We start from the raw sequence: 22,821 nt of genomic DNA, 5'->3' as shown, positions 1-22,821 counted from the left end.
CCAAGTTCTGCGTGGCCATCATCAGCTGCTACCAGGATCTGAGTTAAAACTCCTGTGACTGCCACATGGGGAGCTTGAGGATAACATTGTCAAAAGGACTCAAGTCCCATTAAAAATAACTGGTGTGTGGTATTCTAAGGATGGAATTTATGTAATTTAATGTTAGCCACCTAACATTAGAAGTCCAGTTGCAGGCTGCCATTCAAGCTCTCTCTAGTCAATGTAGAGAGTGAGGAATCTCTGCAAGGTGATTCATCTCAACCTAAAATGCATGCCTGAGATCAGTGAGGTATTTTATTCTTCAGGTGTGCCTATTTCTTTCAATGATGACAGAGAACACTAAGCAACTAGCTTAGATTTGATGCAGCCTAAGCTAACTTTCATGTGGTTAAAATTAGGGAAAATGAATTCAAAGTCAGGAGTCTAAAGAGTTGTAAGGACTCTGCTGAGGACCAGTCAATTCTAATATTGACCTACAGCCTTTAAGTCATTTGGAAAACAGTTGCCTTATTATTGACCATCTGGATACCTCAGCTGTACAAAAAAGGAGGATAAAATAATTTAAAAAAAAAAAAATCACAGAGACTCTTTCCAGGGAAGAGGCTTAACCTTTCTTTTTTTTTTCCTTTGTGAGTTACTATTAAAATAAGACAAGGCTTTGAGAAGACCTCACTGGTTGAAAAGCTGTTCAACACATGCACAAAATGAAACCTGTTTGACCATCCTTGTCTATTACAAACATAAACACAGAGACAGAGATGATTCACTTAAATGACTTCAACTTGACTGGTAATATCTTGACACATTTCACTGAGGAGGGTATAACTTACACAGCTCTTAAAAAGTAAGCTTAAAAAAAGGACACAGCAATGACTGTGGACTGAAGATTTATTAGAAAGATTCCCTAACCATCTCTTGGAAGTCAAATTTCCATGTTCTGTGCAAACTCAGTGAGAAATTGCCTTCTTGACATGATGTTCATTTGTCTCCCCTCACTTTGTGTTCTTTGAGGGCTCCTTTTGCATCATTTGTTGGGTAGTATGGGGCCGATTTAAACATTTCTACATTTGTGCTGTTGCCAGAGACCATAGTGATTTAGTGAATCAGACATGCATCATTCATGTTTGTTCCCTCTTTTCACTGCATATGATTTTAAGGAGAAATAAAAGGCAAGAGGGAGCCAAGGGTACAACTTCCCTCAGTAAATGCTTTTTAGGAGGGGCCCTTTCCATTGATGGATCAGGTTATGAGAATTTGAGCTCGACTCAGTAATATTTAACATACATATTTTTATCTGGATTCAGAAAAAAAGGCTTTTTTGTAGCATACTTACTTGTGACATTTTATTCTCAACATACAGGATGTAATACACTGTTGGTTAAGCACTTCCATGTAAGCAAAGCTCTAAGTATTCATCTTTGTATAAAACAGAAGCATGAAGGTGTTTGAACAGGCAAATACTTCTGTATATTACTAAGAGTGTTTCTAGGTCAGCAGACTAACATTCAGATTTTAAATAATTACCCTAACTGAGAAGCTGGCAAAAAGCTTGTCTACATTTTGTCCTGTACTCCCTTCCAACACCCCATTATACTCTGCTAAAAACATAGTTTGTGACTGCAATTTCAGAACATTTTCAATCAGCTCTTAGACTTCATAGATGAGAATCATATCAGGGCTTCCTTTGCCTTTCTGTATTGGGTGAACTGAGCATCAGGTAGTTCTGTTCTCTTTGGACCTTTGTGAAGAAAACTTAAAAATTGAAATCTTAACTTTTCTAAGCAGTCATTAAATATTTAATCACAGTCTCCAGGCAGGTTTTTGTCTTGGCTGTTGTAGCAAAAATGCTCTGATGTGGTAGAGAAGAACACAGCGTTCTTTGCTAATGCCAATTACATGCTATTCTCATTCAAAGGTGGGGACCTTACGATTTATCTACCCTCTGTGCCCATAGACTCTTAAACTTTCTGCTTCAGCTAAAGGAGTATCTTTCGACAATGCCCATAAGCAACTTCTGTTTTCAAATTTATATACCCACTGGAGAGCAAAGATAGGTGACTGTCTCCTACACGTGTCTCTACCTGAACAGTAGGTGTGACAGCTGGGACATTTCAGTGTATCAGAGTTACGAGAGACGTACTCCCAGGTATAAATATAGACTAAATATATAGACTGTCCAGAAGAACAACATACAGATTTAAACATATAGAGTGGTGCACTGTAGGTGCTAATAATAATAGTAAGAGACTGCACATATAAACCCCATACATCAGTATTTATACAATTAAAATTAACAGATCTATAGTGCAGACCCCAGAAGATGTGATTTAAACACCTAATAATGGAAGTCACCTCCCAAAACTTTGGAGGGGGCTGTGGAGGTGATGTTTATCAACATGAGAGACATGTCAAGAAACAGGCAGACTGTGCCATCCTGTGGGGAGGTTGGGAAATCTTTCCCATGCAGTTCTGCTAACAAACCTCAGTTTTCTTGACTGTTTAAATACTTCACTCTGGCCTCTTGTGCAGAGCTGCCAATAGTGCCAGTCTACATGGTACCGCCTAGCAGAGAAAGAATAGAGTGTTAACACACAGTATCCTTCAACTCCCACTTTGCAGTCATTCAATAATACTTATATCTTGGTGAGAAATCAAACCCTTAGAAAAATACCAGCATAGTTTTATTCCCCAGTTAATAGATTGCAGACAATTATGACCTGTGTATAGTAATGATTACACACTTCTAACATTACACTAGAGACAGGTTTGAGGTAAAAGAGAACAGTATGGTATCTCCCATGCCAAGATGAGAAGGTTTAGTTCATTGTCATTTGTCTCCAGAATAAAAGTTCAACAGATCCCAGAGACAGAAGCGTGACTCAAGGAGGTAATTAAAATATTTGTAATCTGGGGTCCCTGTGGGTGCGTGTATCTTTCCTGAGGAGATGAGGATGAAGGTCTGGGTAAGCGTATGTTCAGCTATGTACGTGTATATGTACACACATGCATGCATTCACGTAAGTGGGGAGCAATTCAGCTGAAAAAAATGTAGACATCTACTCTATTTGAAATGTTTTAGGATTTTGTCAGGATGTGGCAACAAGACATTTTTCTGACTTGGCCGCAGGAGGCCTAATGGAGTATTGTACGCTATCTAAAAATGGGACTAAAGACCTATGTTTAACTAACTGAATCCCAGATCTGGCGTGTGGCAAAGAGCTGTTGTCAGGAAAGGAAAATGGTAGAGATAGGGGAAGTAGGACAGGAATGAGGGAATTGGATACCTTGGGATGTCTTGGGATCTGCCACTGACATTGGCACCAGGTATCTGTTCATCCGTACTCCTTTTCCACATGGTTTTATGCTTCCACTTATGGAAGAAACCAAAAGAGCAAAACCAGGACAGGTGACAACAAGCTAAGGCTAATACAAAGAACTGAGAAGGAAAGAAGAGGGAAAGTTTAGCATGGCAAATGATGCCGATTCCCCCTCAAAGCTAGTGCACTGCATGAGCCTGATATCATCTTTTCTCTTTGAGGCTGTCTGTCTATCTGTGCTATCAAATAAGACGTATCTCAGCTTAATGCACAGCCTGCAATGAAGGGAGTGGATTAGGCCTCTGGAGATGATGACTAACAAGTTAAAATTAAACTTTTTTTCAGTTGGGCTGCAATGACCTATTTATACAATTTTTTTTCTTGCTAGCTAGCTTTTTTTAACATTACAAGATGTACCTGGCCTCTCTCATCTCTCTCTAAACTGTCTCCCTGATGTCCTGATCACTCTCTGATCTATTTCTCTATCTGCTGGGTGGATGCTAATATGACATATCCAACCTCTAAAACAAACCATTTATTTTGAAACCTGGCTATGTCAGAGTATTTGATGCGTCAAACATTAAAATGAATGTATATTTGGATATTGGGTACATCATGTCTTGGTATTAAATTATCTCCTGAAAGGTGGATTGATTTTTAAACTGGCAGGATATATCTATTGCCTCCTTGAATCTCTAGCATGAAGCTAGACACGAGGGGAGACTAGGAAAGGTTCTCTGTGAAGCAGAGAGAGAATTGCTCAAGGGCTATGAGTGTTTTCTTTATATTAATAAATTCTTTTTTGTGCTTAAGGAAAGAGATCCTGTCATTCTCTTCCATTATTACGTGACAATAATACATTAATCTTCCATGAGAGATACTTATCCTAGAGATAATATTTAATTAATGTGCAAAGAAGGAAGTTTAAGTGAAAAAGGTACTTTAAAAATCATATATATTTAATAACATTGGCATAGATATTTCAAAGTCCTTTTTTTCTTTCTGATATCTGGGCCATTTGCATACATACACACTGAAGCCTAATGCTGTCAGTGTCTGAAGAAAAATGACAAACTGAGATATACTTTTAGAAAGATAGATTGAGTGTCCATTCATGGTTAGGACTGTGATTTTTTTCTGCTTGAACTTTCCCTGCCACTGTTCACAGATGCAACACATAGGAAAAGACATCGTACAATTCTTTGCAATACTCTAGATTGAAACCAGAAGACAGAGAATCCTGCCTCTTACAGGACAATTCCTGTTCAGCATGCTACTTGGAAGCTTGTGGGTCTGCATGTAGAAGCCTATGGGTCTGCATCTGGCTTGTTATCACTATGAACACTGCAGGAATACAACTCAGTTGTTGGCTTACTATCAAATAAGTCAATCAAATACTTCCACAATTTTCTCCTCTTTATGTGAAGACTGCTTGGGGACAACTTTTTTTTTTTGTTTTCAAAATCTTCACAAGATATTGCTGAAATATCTGGACTTCTCATCCTTTCAGATTTCGAAACAAATACTGACTGCACTGCAAACACAGTAGCCCCGAATTTCCTCTCCTCACCTGTATCTCTAAGACACTGACATACAGATGTCAAGACTGCAGCCCAACAAGAAAGCCAATGGCCTTCATTTGTGCATGAAGACTTATGACTTCTAAGAAATTCCAAACTTTCCCAAAACAACAGCAGTGCTTTACCAGTGAGTCAAGGACCTTAAATATTTTTCATTTTACATTAACTTCCACTTTTGACAGTGATCTGGCTTTTTTCCCCTTTGCCCAAATAGCCCTTCTTGGTTTTCTTTTTTCTGATATCAATGCCAGTTGAGAAGAAAGTTAAGTTCTGACACTGGAAAAAAACATTTGATATATACAGGATAAATTAGATAAAATCTAATTAAAACTAAGCACTATGTTACACAAAGAACTATAATCTATCCCCCCCTGCCCCCCCCCCCCCCCCCCCCCCCCGAAATGAGAGGCACATCTGGAAAAATAACTTAAACTCTCAACTTCGGTCCACTATTTCCTCTGCTTACCTACAGCCTTCCTATACTCCAATGTGCAGAGCATTCCCTCATAAGAAGGACAGTCTAAAGGAGAAAGCCAAAATTAAGAACAGACTTGGATTCCGCTCTAATGTGAATTTCTCATACAGCAGGATTTTCATCATCTCTGGTTGGATGATAAAGGGGCCTCAAATGATTCTCAACTTTGTCAACTCCTGAGGGCATGCAGTGATGCAATATTCCTGAGCATGACACTTACACTGCTTGGGAAACATGAGTAATATAGAAAGCACATTCCTTGGCACCGTCTACATGCATCAACTCTGTCTACCACTTTGTTTACATCATCTTAAAGAATTTTCAGTGAACTTAGAAGAACTTCTCCCTTTGCTCTCAAGTTCTGTGGTCTGGTTCCCAGGAATCTAAATGGCCACCTAATGCTCCTGGATGAAAGCTAAAACTGCCAAATTCAGTCTTCAAGGATAATAATGGTCAAACCTTCTCTGTGTACAGCAGAGTGTGTTTTCAGGGGAAGGTCAAGGACTTGGAATGAATTCAGCAGTAGTTGAGGAACATTCCTGGGTTTATCACCTCCAGCTTCACCACTTCCTGCTGCAAAAGCTAAGTACGTATCTGCCTTTATGCATATATATGCAAATATAAGCCATATGCATCTCTAAGAAACCCCTTCATAAAGATTTTTAAAATCCAGATGAAAACAAAACCTTAAAAGGAAAGTGAAACAAACAAAAAAATTCCTAACAAAGACAGACAAAACCAAATGCCCTTATCAAACATGCAACTCTATTCTACAGGCTTCTCCTGGGAGGAAGACCAATATGTGACAGTCACTAGTCATGTTTCTTAATGCGTTACTGGAAGGTGATAAGATATGATGATAAGGAGAGCAGTGTAAGAACCTCCATAGAGCAGGAAGATTTCATTGACTGTGATGTGTGTCACTGGTGATAACAATGAAAATTTGCCATGCTTATAAACCCCTCACGATGTTAAGATGAACAGATTATAGGAGTGGTAGGTGCTTCTTTTAGTTACTAGTTAGCTTTCATGAAAATGGTAGGTAAGCTGAACTAGTAGTTTGGTTTTCTCCTCCATGCAAAATTGATTAAGAAGGCAATGACAAAAGGACAGGTATGTCCTGTATTTCTCACTTGAAATAATTAATTTAGATTAGTGAATAACATTTTCAAAAGTACCTAAATGCTTCAGGCTTTTAAGGCTCTCTTCAAAGTATATTTACGCCACATAATGCAGCATGCTACCAAGACCCCAGAGCTACTAACTAATGAGCTAGATCCTATGTCACCTTGTTGAGAAGCAGAATTAATTAGTACAGCCATAACGCCGTACTACCAAGGTTTTTGGCTCTCAGATCTGTGCTAGTATGGCATTCTCTGAGACATATAAATGTTCTGTCTCTTGGAGTTTGCTTGCAATGCTCCATTACAGTGCATAGACATGCCTTCAAGCACTAAGACTCGTAACACTGACTGAAGGAAACTCAGGCTCTTGCAGGTATGTAAGTTGCTTTTGAAAGCAAGACTTAGGCACCTCTGAAAAAATTCTACGTCAGAGATACAGTACCTTGGCAGAGATCCAGGCAAGAGGCTACAAATCTGAAGTGTGAAGCTCAAAGTAAGATTTGTTGTAAGCTAGATGAAATACATTTTGGAGGCCTTTCTGGACAGCTGCTGATCATTTTCAAGCCGAAAGAGATTTCAATACACCATTATCCTTTCCTTAGTATCTGATTGGAGACTTCAGCTGTGATCCAGTATGTGTTTTGCGGTAAGGAAAAGTTCCACACTTTTCTCAAATAACAGTGTTCCCCTTGAAGTTCCTACTTGCAACAAATATTATTTAACATATCCGTTCTTGTCCTGGTAGCTTTTTGGAAAGATTAGTTTCCTCTACTAGAGGTTTGATTTCAGCCCATCAGCTAGTCTGGAACTACTCCTTTCTACTACTCCTTTTCCTGGAGCTTTGGAGGGAAGTGGTGGTGCTTCTACTTTAAAGCCAGCCTCTTTGTACAAGCAGGTTGTGAGTTGGTCATACTGCGTTTCTGCAACATTTTTGCAATGGTTGGTTCTTTGGATAATTAATTTCTGAATCTTTTTTTTTATCCTGTGAGAAAGTTACATTCCCTCTGTTAATTATGGTGGCACCACAGTGTTCTGAACTTTTTGTTGTTATGAGGGGCTAATCGAATATCTTTTCCATGTTGCAGATGGTAACTGTTCTAAATTAAAAAATGAGGATACAGATTTCAAAATTATTCACAATTGGGCATATCCAACATTTATCAGTGATCACTGCCCAAAATAGACAGAACAGACTAGCCAGTCTTGTTTTGGTGCAGTTAGCCTCACTGTCTGCCCCTGTCCATTTCAATGAAACTATCAATTTGCATTACCTGAGAGTTTGTTCCATATATTTTTACATTTATGCCACTGTGGCTAAAATTGAGGTTAGATAAATAGTACAGTAAAATAAAGACACAGTCAGCAAAAGTATCTTAAAAGAATTATTTGTCTTTTGATTCAAATTCACATGGGAGGTAATTAAACAAATAGCCTCCTTGATGTTTAGCTGTGGGGAGAGGAAACCATCGGAAAAAAAAATCTGCACTTACAACTGACCTTTTCTCATAATATGTGCCCTTTTCTTCCTGCAAACAGCAGAAATACATGTACTCAGCCCAGTGAAACTTTGAAGGGGGGAATAGAGAGTCAGACTCCACCCAGCAGAAATTCAATATATTAATATGAAGATCTGTCAAAACAGATTCTCCTGGCAATGGGTTTTCCAAGGAATGTTTTTAAATGCTAGTATTATTTGATTGTTAAAATCCTTCCCTCTAGCCTCTCCCTCAAAATGTGCCTCTTTTATTATCTCAGGCTTGTCATGAAATTTCCTTAACATGTACCATTCTGATACCACCAACTCAAATTTCTGTCAATCCTAGCCCTGGGAAGACATTGTTGGTAGTCACTATTTAAACAATTATTGTTTAGGTTTTTGTGAACACTGTTAGCTGTAGTAAGGACTAAAACATTAGTGGTTAGCATGTATTAGAGCTGCATAGCTGAAACAGACATAGCAATGATAACAACTGTTAGGGGAAGAGGCTAATGGACATCGCACACCTGGAGAACAGTAGGAATTGCACATATTCAGAAAGACTTTGAGGACTGTTACACATTACAGGGCTTCGGGCCTCCTAGAACTTCTGGGAGAGTTAAAAAAGAAACAAAAAGAATGAACAAATGGCCAACATCCTCCTTTTAAGTCCCGTGAGGAGGCCCACCTCGCATTCCCATTGATGGCTGCCAATTTTATCAGTTAGTGTAAAAAAAACACACCTAGGGCACGTGCCAGTCTCTACGTAACTTCTTGGAGAGGAATACTAATTCGACAGTGCTAACTTTGTACTTTGACCTGTAGCTGTCAAGAGATTGTTGCATCCGTGGTTCAAGAGAACTGCGAGTTTTATAAGCAACTTTGTGTATACGTACTCATTTGCTCATCACAGCATACCATACCAGCAAGAAAAAGGAGGAACAATTGTACAGTTGAACAAGACGGTAAAAAAGCGCAATGCATTAGTCCCTTTGGTTGTATCTACACACAAAATTATACTATTGTCACTGAATATGGACTTCAGTGATTTAACAGAAACAGTGTAAATCCCTGGAAAGGTACACACTTCGTATTAGAATATCTTATTTCTATTTAGCTGAAACCTGCTTATCAACAGCTGAAATGAAACTGAAATGAATAGTTAATCAATAAAGAGATAATAAAATTGGGCTCTCCACTCATTTTTTCTCACTTGTTTAACTAAACTGCATTAATGTCTACCTTAGATTTAAAAAGTGTATTTTCTCTTGGAGGGGAGACAGCCCCAACTGAGTATCATCAGAATAGAAAGAAAATGCTACGATCGCCTTTTCCCACACCATTTTGTAATTCACTCACCCTCCAAAAGAAGGCAATGGCCTTGTCTATGGGAACGGAGTGGTCCTAGCACAGTGGCCTATCTTATATTTTCCAGATTGTGGCCTTGGCCACTTTAACTAAGATAAGACAGCTGCTAAACTTGAAGTTATAAACTCAGTTTGTAAGTAATTCTCACCATGCCAGAAGAAAGTAGTTACAGAATACGGTGAAAATAATAGTACCTCCATGTACATATGTAATAGTTGGGAGGTCAGAAATTCCCTTCTGAATGAAAGATACTTCAGTGCTTTCCAAGCCAGTCCACAATGAGGACAATGCTATTTTTTAAAATCCTATTCCCTCTTTTTATTGCACATGACATATTACATTGTACTGTACAGTGTGTGGTGACGAGAAATTCCCTGCTTATTTAATTGTGATCCTCCAACGAATTTGAAAGGGAGTGCTTTATTTCCGTTTCTTTAATTTACTAGTTCTTTAGCTGATGATTTTATTAACCCTTGTATTTGAGAACTGATGCTTAACAAAAAAGAAGACGAAAAAAAGGCCTTTGGCAGTATTGTGAAGGCCTGGAACTGAATAATGCACTTTAATAATGAGGGATAGAGCTATGGCTTTTGCTGATGGCTGTGACCGGCTCTGTGACCTGATTATGTCGCAGAGTGTCAGCAGCTGAGACACTACAAAAGGGAGCGCATCCCATCAAATCTATCTCCATTGTAATCACTCGCACTGCTGAGAGGCTTGTTAGGAGCAGGGAATCCATCAGGCCTCATTAGCACCATTTACCATCAAGAAGCTCAAAGAGCAAACGTGTACCCTCTCATCAGAATAATGAGAACCAAAGTACTCCTATTATCTAATTGGATCAACAATGCCTCTCTCTCTCTATTTAGTTTCCTGAGCTACTTGTGGACTACAACTCTCCAAAATTAGTTATTTTTTGTTAATTGCCCGGGTGGAGCTGTGCTCAAGGTTTTTCCTATACAGAAGGTTTTCACATCTAAAGAGCAAGGCATGGGCACAATGAAGCCTGAGTTCCTCCAAGGGCATTCTTAGATACACTGATGCCATCCCAATTAAATTCACTGTTCAACTGAAGTACGTACTGTACAATTACACCATACTTACTTAGGTTTTCCTATTAACCTACCAGGAAATAGAAGGTATTGCCCTCTTTAACCACAAGGTATTGTCCTCTTTAACCACAAGACAGTTCACAATGCCAACTCTTATCATGCTGCTTTCTTACTCTTTATGGTGAAATGTTATTTTGCATTTGCTGAATTAGGATGTATTTTTCTCCTATTAGACAATTCCCGTCTTTCCAAAAAAGAAACTAAACTTACTCAGTACCCATAGTTAAAATGTGTTTGATCCTGTTGAAGTCAAGGGACTTACATGAATGCAACTGATGACAGTTACGCACTATGTTTTAGCCAAGTAGGAAGCTGCCTTGCAGGCAGCACTTATGGAAACCAGAAGCATCAACCTTGCTTCCATATTTCTGTGGTTCATCTCCTTAGAAAGATTAAGAAAACAGACAAAATATACATTTCATGTACTTAATAGACATAGTAAAACACACTCAAAACTCCTAATATTTTCTTTCATTTGCAGTAACAGAGCGGAAAAGAGAAATGTCTGGTTGTTACATCTCTGAAGAATCCAACCGCAGCAATGGCGCTAGGATCCTACTATAAGGGCACGCTGAAGCCGAGCGGATAGACAGCTTCTCTATGAAATCAGTGCATCTACTGACAGGGTGGAATCTAGCAATTCTGCTACCTTGGCCTTTAAATTTAAGGTATGAAAGCCCAGTCCTGCAAACGCTTCCTGGAAAGTGCTGAGGGCAAACAGAATGTAAGCAGTGTTACATGGGCCAATAGCTCTTCATAATATACCTCTGAAAATGAAAATTTGATTTAGAGTCCTCTACCTGTACTATATCAAATTAATCAGGTGATCTAATCATATTATTCCAACGGATTAGATCTCTTTGCTACAATGGTCTTGGGGAGCTCTGGTATTACAGTTCATATTGCTATCCAAAGCAAAAAAAACCAACAACAAAAAAACCCCATAATCGTGATTTCAATAATTAAATTAATAACAAATATGCTATATAAATGATTGTTAGTATATCTAATTCTGCTACTGCAATTGTAAGAACTCCTAGACTGTTGGGAATTAAGGCCATGCCATATGTCATTTAAAAGATCATTTCCCTAAATTTGCCATAGGATCTTGGATTTGACCTGTAGCTTAATGTCTCCAGGGATTACTGATCACCATATATTTAGCTAGACAGATGGACATTTACAAGCCCTGAATTTCTATAACAGAAGCAGCGTATAATTACAAAGATTGCACGTACAAACAGTCTGGTAAGTCATCCAGCCTTATATTTGCAGGAGTGAATTTTGGATGTCACACTTGCGATTCTTTGAAAGGGGCAATTTTCAAAGGGCAGATTCTTAACATATGATGGAAATCTCTTTCCTTAACGAGTTGAAGCAGATCATTCAGAAATGGAATATTCCAGATTACTATTCACTTACACTCCCAATTTTGAAGAATTTTGTTTAGTTGCTATAATTTTATTAATCTGCAGGGAATGGAATTTAATTTCTGGAATGTAGTTTAACTACACTGAACAGTCCTGTTTTGTAGACGGATAGCTTCAGAAGTGTGCTCTAAGCAATATGGGTTCATGCTGAGTATTATAAAAATGGGTGTTATATTACACACCAATTATCAATATTTATCTATATTGTGGTGAGGTCTGCAGTACTGATTATAAACCAAGGAACATTTGTAAAATCAAGTAATAAAAAGACAGCCCTTATTTAAAAGAGCTAGGCAAACAGATAGATTCTGTAATTTTATCCAACAATAGGGAAGAATCTTTCTTTCTCTTCTCTCTCTCTGCAACCTGTGGAGTTATTGGACTTCACATTATATGTGGAATAAACAACTCAGCCTGAGGGAATCTATCGTTTCATTCAGTGATATCTTCACAGTAGTATTTTTTTTTAAACATACAATGAATGCCCACAATTCACTTACATTTTCTGTGGAGAACGTGTAAAGGGAAAACTATCGAAAAAGTAGTCCGGGTTTATATCTTCAGCTCTTACAATGAACATCTTTGGTGCCAAGTGCCTCACGTGAGTGGCAACTGTGCACCATTTGTGGAACACAGACAGAAACAAGCAGGCTTCTAGGTTGGAGCTGATCTGACTATGAGTTATAGGTATTATAACCAACTTTTCTTCCAAACCAATACTCCATCCCTCCAGAAATCTTAATAGGCTTTTGAGAGCCTCCATTTAAAGCTGGCTGCATAAAATGATCCTTTGATGAAAAGGGATTGAAACAAGGGTTAAAGTAGACATTGAAAGGTTATTGTAGAGGGCACATTGTTCATACAATCCTCCTTTAATATGTGTGGTGTGCACCTGCGATAAGATGATTCATTAGATAAGGCCTCACTTTGACAAGCTCCATCGTTCAACCCTCGGGGTAGTGATGGAACAATTCTGCACCCACCCAGTAAATATAACAAGGTCAGCATTTTTTTTCCCTGGGACTTGGATAGTGATAGTGAAGCTCAGGATGCATCTTTGTTTACGTGTTATGTTAAAAAGGCAGCTCCTATAAAGTGTTGTCTTTTATTTTTAATGGGCCAAAATAAAAAAATATCACCTCTGTTCCAATTAAATAACATGGTGATAGAAAATTAGCAGGAAAAACCTGCTCTTCGTGTGTTTTTTTTTTCCCCGTAGTAAACAGTAACAGTGGAAACTAAACTTCAGATTCACGTATCATCCAAACTGCATCATTTCAATAAATGTTTACCAGGGCCTAACATCCACATAAGCACTGTGGATATCACTGTATGCCCAATTTGTAGCATTTAGAATAACGACATTCAAATTACCCAGTTACCAGGTCCAGTCATAAGTTATATTGACAGATTTGTTGCAGTGACTTTACGTGAAACAAGTAGCTGTGTTAATTTTAGTTCTAGTAAATGCAATAAAGAATGACAGTGGCCACAATCTGAAAGCTACTTAAGCATGCTGTGTCAATGGAATTATTTATATATATATGTGGATTCAGATGCATATCTTTCTGCATCATATTAAGACTGAAACTGAAATAGTTTATAACAAATAAACAGCTCCCAAATGCAGATAACGCACAATCTCTCTCTTAGACACACCATAAACACTGTTCAAGTTTCTGTTTGGAAAATTCTCTTTAAAGCAGAAGTTTCTCCCAAATTTGCATTACAGACTGGCAGATTCATTGCAAATTGCTTAACTTAGTTAATCAGCAAATGAGTAAACCACCCAGTTAAATCTATCCCAGTTACTTCATTGCAATTTAAGCAGTGTTCCTTTACTTCAAACATTTAATGCCTTTTTAGGAATGAAGTAATACAGAAATGCTACAATTTGCAAAAAAGTGTAGTCTTAATAGTACAGTAGCACTTCACAATAGATGTCTGTTATTAGGCATGCGTAAGTGGAAGAAGATAGCTGCTATGTTTGTTAAGAATCACAGGGTTGCTGGACTTTTAAAATACCGTATCATTGCACTATTGTGATCTGTTCAAAAGGCTAAATTAAAATAAAACAACCCCTAAGCCTTTTCTGGCTTGAAAACACTTTCTAACAGCTCCTAACTTCCTCCCGGTTCTCAGACTTTCCATTTCTTACCTTGTCTGGCAAATCAATATTTATTTATCTTCAATACGTGCGCTTTTAAATTGCTGTCATACAAGCGGAACTCATTTTTGTCCCGAGATCAGCCTGCCATCAGAATTCACTGTTTGCTCCATCTTCTACTCACCTGTCCTTGTGCATTAGTGACGAGTTGACCTGTGACCCCCTGAAGACTGGAGAGGGCATTGCCAAAGGCCTGGGAGCTTGCTATCGAGCCCATGGCTGCTGCTGCCGCAGCCGCTGCTGCTTGGCTTGCTAGTGGATTATTAACCAGCTGAAAAGAGAAAGAAAAGATCATGGTAAACCCCCTGATAAACACAGAGTGCTAACTGGATAACATAAAAGTGATTGTGCTAATGTGGTTAAAAAACTGTCTACTCCAAGAGCTTGAGTAGTTTTGAGAGGTTCTTATTTCTGAGGCTTTGGTGTCTTTGACAATGAATGGTTTTTAAAAAGCCAGAGGAAATTCCATGTTAATATTGAAGAATAAAACTCTCTTTTTTTATCCTTTATTATCTTTTTTTTTTGAGTTATGCTTGATGTGTTTCTTTAGGTTCAATGTGCTAATGCCACAGGTGTAGCAGCCTAATCCTGCTGTAAACAGCAATCAGTGAAAGATTAGCATTGGATTTGAATGGCAGTGGGATATTTACTTGGGGATATTCAGAACAGAGACTATTTTACTAATGACCCCAGAAACGAGAAAAACCTGCAGATCCTTTTAATTTATATCATTAAAGAATTGGTCTCAACATCTAGAGAAATCACAGAAGAGGACTCAACACTGTGATTAAGTTCAGTAGAAATCGACTAAAAATTCAAAATTAATTTGCAAAATATGCTACTAAACAACTTACTGCTTCTCAACTGCAAATGATTAATTGCAGGACCCGAATTTTCAGGAAGTGTTGTACTGACCACTTCAGTCGGTTCTACCTGGGTGCTCCATATCACACAGAATCACAAAGGTTGGAAAAGACCTGTAAGATCATCAAGTCCAGCCATCAACCCAACCCCACCATGCCCACTAAACCATGTCCCGCAGTGCCACGTCCACACGTTCCTTGAACCCCTCCAGTGATGGTGACTCCACCACCTCCCTGGGCCGCCTGTTCCCACGGCTTTCACCTTAGGAGACTAGGGGAGAAACACTCCTATCAACACCTGGGCTTATCAGACACACAGAATGTGTCTTCCTCTGTCAGAACCAAATGTCCTCTCGGAGATGGCTTGTTCACTGCATTATTGTGAAGTTTATATTTTCTGATCCTTTTCTGAGAATGGACAAACTTTGAACCAAGCACACAGGGATGAGACTAAAAAAAAAAAAATTAAGAACAATGCTGGGAACCATCATCACTGGGACAGCTGTCCTGAAAACAACCAAACAAACTGAGTTCAACAGGGTGAAAATGTATTTTAGAGTGCGTTTGCCCCCTAAGAATCATTGCATTTTAGCAGAGCTTGCAAAATGCACATTAGCAGGGTAAAGTAGCCAGAAGTTTGAAGGGGAAAAAAGTCTGGGGACAGCAAAGACATTTTTTCTTAGGGCAAGGTGAAAATGCTGAAGCTAACTCAGAAAAGCTGAGCTGAAATTAGTCTCTAAGTCCTTAGATGATGAGTAAATTATCAATCCTATAGAAATGGAGAGTCACAGACACCAGTAAGAGAGGTACTCCACAGACAGGCTCTGCTTCAAAATAGGTTATAAAAAATTAACCAGTGATTAGTAGATGTTTTAAGCATGTTACAGATATGAGTAGTGTGTATGTTATAGATGTTTAGAAGCCCATCGGTAGAAGATGTCAGATATGGTTATAATCTATGCTTATAAGAAACCTACTTGTCTGTTGGACGTTGCGAAATCTACAACAATTGATTGGTCATACATTAAAACATCTATTAATCATTCATTAGCCCTTCATGAAGTATTTATAAATGGAACCTTGATATAAAGTGTTGCCTAAAGGGGCACCTTGGGCACATCCAATCCCACTAGAAATTGTAAAGTAAATAACTAAATACAGATTAGTAGCAATGCTGGACAGAAAAGATGACATTGTTGGAGGAAATATTTTGATTTGGAAAAAATTGTTATATGAATCTCCAAAACCAGTCCATGGCATCCCACAGCAAGAAAACCAAGCAGGACTAAAACACAAAATGGGAAACTGCAATGACTGCTTGATTAGCAGTCTTGATGAGCTGTGAAGAGAACAGAGAAGGGCACAATGACCAAGGCGAAGCTCAGTCCCTGAATGCGGAGTGCAAACAATTCCACTGCCTGCACAAGGTGTGAGCCCAAATGTAGTTTGGGTGGTGACTACGCCCAGTGCCTTGGGGGGTGGTGGTGGTGCCTGAGCACGGCAGTGTAACGCCAGGTAACAGAATAGATAAACTTGTCAGTTTTCTGCTCAAAACAGTGACAATTCTTTACCATCCAGATGAGAAACTGGGAAACCCTGCCTTTCTCCACAGCACTTCATGGGCAGCACTGGGACCTGGGAGTAATTCCCTTGTAGCTGTAAATACTTGGAGAACAAAGGGGCCGCGGCAAAAGTGTAAGACGTTCAGAAAAGGCCTTCTACAATCTTACTAGGCACCCACAAATGACTGCACCTATGATCCTACAGCATCTGACTGGAATTATAAATGACAATCTTTGCACAGCTACCTGACATCAACTAATGAACTACACTAGCTGCTATAGTTTATGGCTTCAGTTGCGTATAGGAACAGTTACTTGGGGAGCATAAGTAAGCTTCTGAATCTGGAAACTACAAAGAGTTAAAACCTTCTAAAAATCAGACTATCACCTCCTTTCCATTTTTCTTGCTCCAGTTTTCAAAAACCTTACATTTTCAAATACAACAATAAAATTTAATTACAACAAACCCTGGAGACACTCAGGATTGCTTTTAGTTGCATCACAGAGATAAGCTACTTATTAAAAATGATGGCAGAGGCTATGATATGCATAGGTACCCTGGGTAGTACCATGTTCCAGGAAAAATCACAGTGAATGGGCCAACTCGCAGGGTAAGAGACTTCCAAGTGCATATAAAAACATTCCTATCTATTCATAAGTCTGATTAAAAATGAGAAGATGCATTTTTCTTTGAGCGCTTTGGGAAGCTGTTGACTGCAAGTTACACTCTGTTAAATTGACCCCTTTTATATTGTGTGCAAATTGGGGATGGAGAAATACACCTCATTTCATTATGTCTGGACACCAAGGTAACTTCTAACACATTATATCTTGCTCTTATTTTACAAATAAAATCTCTGACTTGAGAGGTTTATGCCATTTCTCAGTGCAGGTTTGATCCCTGAGAACACTTATTGGAAATACTAGAAATGTATTATGAGAGATCCCACAAAAGGCTCTTCCCATTTTGTTTCTGTATTTAAATAATGATTTAATTTGGAAGGCTGAGACCTTTGGAGCTGTCAATTCCAGTGCCCAAATTTCTGCTCCCACTCAAAACACCAGCCATAACACCAGGTAATAGCGATCTTAGTTTAAAGTGACAGGCCAGCCCTCTCAAGGATGCCTCTGCTAATGACATGATTATATGGGGAAGCACACTCTGTGAGGAAGAATCTTGTAATAACTGAGTAGCTTCAGTACATTTTTCTGACTTCCCAAAGCTGAACTTTTAAAGGAAAAGCATATGAAAGTTGTTCTGCTCTAACTCAGTGTAAAGCGGGAGCCATTCCGCTGCAGCAAACAGAACTCACACAAATAAAACTAACTTGTAAAATGATGGGGGATGAAAGATGCACTACTTACAAGATCCTAAAACTGGGACATGTGAAGTGAGAGTTTCTAGGCTTAAGAAATAGTATTCAAAAAGCACAATTTCAAGAAAAGTGTGGTAGAGTCAATGCTGCAAACAGCTTTCTTGAGAGCCACAAATACTTTTTTTTCCCTGGAAGAATACCCTCTTCCTCTCTTTTTTTCCAAAGCTAACTTGGTATCTCAGTGAACTTGCTGTAAGAAACTGATCAAGCATTCATGTATTGTTGAATACAAGATCGGATTTGATAGTCTACACAGTAATTTTACTTTTCTCTAGAAAGGGCATATCCTACTGAACTTTCATTCCCCTGGTCTGGAAATCAAAGAGTCAGTTTTACTCATTACACTGTCACTCATTCAACAAATATAAAGAGAAAAGCAACTGGTTTGACTGATGAAATGAAAAGCCAGGACATTCCAGGATGCCAGAGCATCATATGAAAAAATGGGCCTGTAACCTGAAAGGTAAGGTCACTTTATGTAGTGCCAGTATAAGAATAAAGTTAGATCTTGTGTGTTTTCTAAAGGACTTGCGGGAGAGGCTAAGAGCGACAATATGCTATCTGAATGCAGCAATGGAGAATGGAAGGACATATTGTGGAGTAACAGCAGGCATAACTTCATTTTACAAAAGAGTATCAGTGTTTTTCAGGAAGGCTGTTAAAAAAATCACATTTCTGGATATGTCCTAGAGATTACATTAGTGTAGAAAAGCGGTGTATTTGATTAGGGACCGACAGATCCTCAGTCTCTTATGTTCTCAGACATTCGTTTCTGTAGGGAGCATCACACTGCTAGATCAGCTACTGAGAGTGTTTGCCTAAACCAATGCCTTTCAAGGGAAAACAGAAACATCCTTTGATTTAAATAACTCTAAAAGTTGAGAAGAATTCAGCAACGGCTCTCGATCAGAAACACATAACATTTTTCTTTTCTATCCAGACTATGTGAAAAATGATCATAGAAATTAATTTTTCATTAGCGTGGCATTTGCTTTTGTAGGAACTTTTAACTGAGAATCTATGTGAATTTTATCTGTGTTTAGATGATAAAAGAATTACACGTTAAAATCTAGAGGGTTTTATTCCCATTTTTTCACAGTGGCTCGTGAGACAGATTCTGGGCAGTAGTCACTCGGTCTTAAGGGAAAAAGACTGTTCCAAACAGAGCACAAGCCTCTGAGGATATTCTGGTACCTTCTTCATTACTGTGACCAGCATTACCATCTGTACTGGGTGTAGATGGCAAGGTGTTGGTAGCTGGGGAGGTGCAGAGAAGGAGGGGAAAAAAAGAGTGAAAACAACAAGGGAACACCAAGGTCAGAGAAAGGAGGAGGAGGAGGTGCTCCACAGCAGAGCAGGTATCCCCACAGTATCCCTTGGAGCTGGAGCAGATGGGTATTTCCCGATGAGAACTGTGACCCGTGGAGAGCCCATGCAACAGCAGGGCAAAAGTGTGAAGAGGAAGGAATAGCAGAGAGGAACTCATCTGGACTGACCACAGCCCCCCATGCCCCCTGCACCACTGCGGGGGGTAAAGGAGTCGGGAGTGAAGGAATGAAGTTGAGTCTGGGAGAGGGGGGAGGAAAGATGTTGTTTTAATATTTGCCTTCTTGTTTTTCACTACCTGAATCTATTTTAATTGGCAATAAATTTATTATCCCCAAGTTGAGTCTGTTTTGCCCACAACAGTGCCTGGTAAGCAGCCTCTCTATCTTGACCCATGAGCTTTCTCATCCTGTCCTATCCCTCATCCCACTGAGGCAGTGAGCGAGTGGCTGGCTGGGCATGTGGCTGTTAGCCAAAGCTAACCCACCACACCATCCCATTCCAGTAACTGTAGACTATATTGAAGAACAACAACATGATAGTGTCTTCAATACCTTGAAGACATGGAAGCAGAGCATTCCAACCCGGATACCCATATGCTTGGTTTCGAAACATAAACAAATTGATGCAGAAGTACAGTTTCCCTGGAAGTCCCTAGTGGCTCTTCTGGCAAATTCTTTACATAGTATTAATGTTTATATTCCTAATTACTTTCAGTACGCATATATACCTTATACCAGTTGATAGCTCCCTTGGACCTGTATTAATCCCTGAAGGAATTTTAGAAAAGACACTAGAAAGACTGCTTCAACTTAATCCTGGGAAAGCACCTAGATACCACAGGGATGAGTGCCAAATAAATGTTTGTAATAATCAACAATAAGGAGAGCACTTAGCATTTATATAGAATTTTGCAGCCAAATTTTTCAACTATGGCTGCCTGAGCTCTGCTGGTTTAATTTATTTTTTAGGGTCTTAAGCAAAAATAAGTCAAATTTTCAAGAAACTTGTGAACATGCAGATCCCAAGAAAGCTGAGAGAGAATACAGAGGTAACATCAAACAAAAGAAGATAATTTTATCCAAAAGGATACTATGATCAAACATTTTGGAAACCCTGTATGTTTTAGAGACTTTTTTTTTATTTTGACCCTCCCCTCCCTTCTTTTTAGTTTATGTAATAGGATAATTACAACATTTAACTTTTATAAATGAACAACAGGGTAAATTGTCTAATAAAATGGCTGTCATAGAGCCTAATCATGCATAACTCTTTGAAAACATGCCCCAGCAGGCAAATGTTTGAAGCAAATCCCGAATTATGAAAAAAAAATAAAATCTGTCAACACTTGTTACTTGTGCAGTGCTGGGATATGATCAACCTATAAACTATACAACGTAGTTACAATATCCAGACCCACCCAATAATGCCTGGTTATTTCAAAACTGCACAGGTCTACAGTTGCAAATGGTTGTAGATGGTAAGAGTTCCAAACAGGCTGCTTAGACAGACATTTTAGTATATGCACATATATCAGATATTTATGTGCAGAATACAGTGCAGAAGCAAGGATACTGGAGTATCTGAAAGCACCGACTTGCCAGGGACACTTAAAATAGCTGGTTCTCACAGATACTTAATCTGCTCATTATATACATTTATTGTGGCTGAGCTATTTGCTGTCTAAATCTATGCTGAATTTTCTATCAGGAATAAGTACTGATAGTGGTATCAGTGATGCGACATGACTTGATTCAATGCAAAGTGACGCGACCTGAGGTGATGAGAAGCATGCAGTGCTCATGTACGCCTTGATATGACATGGATAGAGGAGGATGCGCAAAATTTCTCACAGTATCTTTGTAAACAAGGTGCTGCTGGTCAAATTGGAACCAGTCTAAAAAACTACAATAACAATTTACAAAATAAAAACAGTCATATTTTTAATAGAACCATGGCAAAGCGAATAAAGAGCAGACATTGTTCCCAGATCTCTAGGACCAAACTACTGGAGACATGAATGATGAAGAACACATTAGGGCACAGGCAAGGAGAGAGTGGAAACCACCCTAGCCATTTTCGTTTCTTCTCTATTAGTGACAGATAGAGAAGAGAGGAAAGGAAACTAGAGAAAAGGGATCCTGTTTGGGTCTAATCCTACAAGATAAACTAAATTGAAGGTGTCAGCATGTCTGAGGCTGGGTCTTCTGTGTTTACCAAAAAGAAGAGAGAATATATTTATATATATTTAATACATTTAAATATAACTAACTACTATTTAATACATTTAAATATAACTAACTACAAAGAGTAGCTGACTGACTCCTTTAGCAGCAGGTCATTACTTATAGACTATCCACAGACTCCAGTCCTGTGGGTTCCTGGCTGTCCACATGTATAACTTAGAAGTATGAAATGTTCCAGATCCATATAAGCTGGCACACAATGTTCCAGGTTTTAATTAAACAGAGCCATCCTGGTTTAATCTGGTTAGTTACCTTTATGTTTATGCAGTCTTTAAAATATCTACAACTGTTTATTTTATGCATGATGTAAACTTACTGTAAACAAACCACCTCATCTGACTTGATGAAATTTTGCATCGCTACTAATCGTAAATTGTATCGGTGCTCATAAAAGAGGAAAGATTATTGATAGATTTATCTGAATTCTCTGATTTTCTGAAGTAGTTCCCATGTGTAGCAAGAATGAAAGCAAAGAGCATCTCCTAAACTTTCTGAAAGGGGCCGCAACTCAGCTCATTTCAGGTTGATTAGTTCCTCGGTTCCTGTGTTTGTCTGTTTTAGAATGATTTATCTGGCTTCTGAAAGATGCTTTCCCCACAAGAAAAATGGTTACTTCAGGGCTCCCTTGCTGCTAAAAAAATGAACTCTTATCAAAAGGAAATTGCCATCTGTCTTCTCGGATAAGAGCCCAGCACTTGGGTCTCAGTGATGTAGCCTCTGTAGAAAGCGTGTCAACCGTGAGATGCACCAAATTAATCTCCTTAATCTAAAACATTTATTTGCCTTTAATTTGAATGTGTGAATGGCATGTGCACCTGTAAATATGACCATTTGCATATATAAATGTTAAAAATGCAATGTGAGGTCACACCATGATAATGATGCTTCATGTTTGAGAAAATATTTCCGAAACAGTCTTGTTTTAAAGTATAATATGCAATCTTAGTATACATGCCTGGAACTGTTTATGCGAATATTCATACTAAAAATCAGACTTTTAGGTACAGACCTTCTCTTTTGCCCTTTGAAGAATAAATCTTACTTAATACTTAGGGACACATCGCTGACTGAAAACATATTATAAGGCTTCTCTAAAAATTATAAGCCAACTGCTCTGCAAAGATCCTCACTTTTGAAGCTGGAAATACATCTGGATACTTTCATTTACTTGTAATGTCATAGCATCACCAACTATGTCTGCTTCCATACAAGCTAAGTGCTTACACTGAAGTCTCATTGACTTGAATGTGAATGAGATCAGATCTAAAACTGGATCTATGTGGAATATTTTTCTTCTCACTGCTTTCAGCTCCAAACTTGACCTTACTAGATGCACTGATCTGATACGAAGTTGAAGAACAATACAGATGACACCTCAGTGCAGTGGAAAGATTGCTG

The 22,821-nt window shown here is 38.6% G+C and overlaps 1 protein-coding gene across 1 annotated transcript in view; it reads right to left on the bottom strand.

The window, feature by feature from the left end:
- Nucleotides 1–22,821, bottom strand: part of POU6F2 (POU class 6 homeobox 2) — a 312,117-nt gene that overhangs the window by 41,726 nt on the left and 247,570 nt on the right. The window contains exon 6 of the mRNA XM_059819000.1: nucleotides 14,175–14,321. Coding sequence (XP_059674983.1) covers nucleotides 14,175–14,321 — 147 coding nt within the window. The remainder of the gene's footprint in view (nucleotides 1–14,174; nucleotides 14,322–22,821) is intronic.

The sequence above is a fragment of the Gavia stellata genome, chromosome 6 (assembly GCF_030936135.1).
Source record: "Gavia stellata isolate bGavSte3 chromosome 6, bGavSte3.hap2, whole genome shotgun sequence".
Taxonomy (NCBI): domain Eukaryota; kingdom Metazoa; phylum Chordata; class Aves; order Gaviiformes; family Gaviidae; genus Gavia; species Gavia stellata.
Note: the sequence above shows the minus strand (reverse complement) of the source record. Positions and strands in the feature narration are given on the sequence as shown.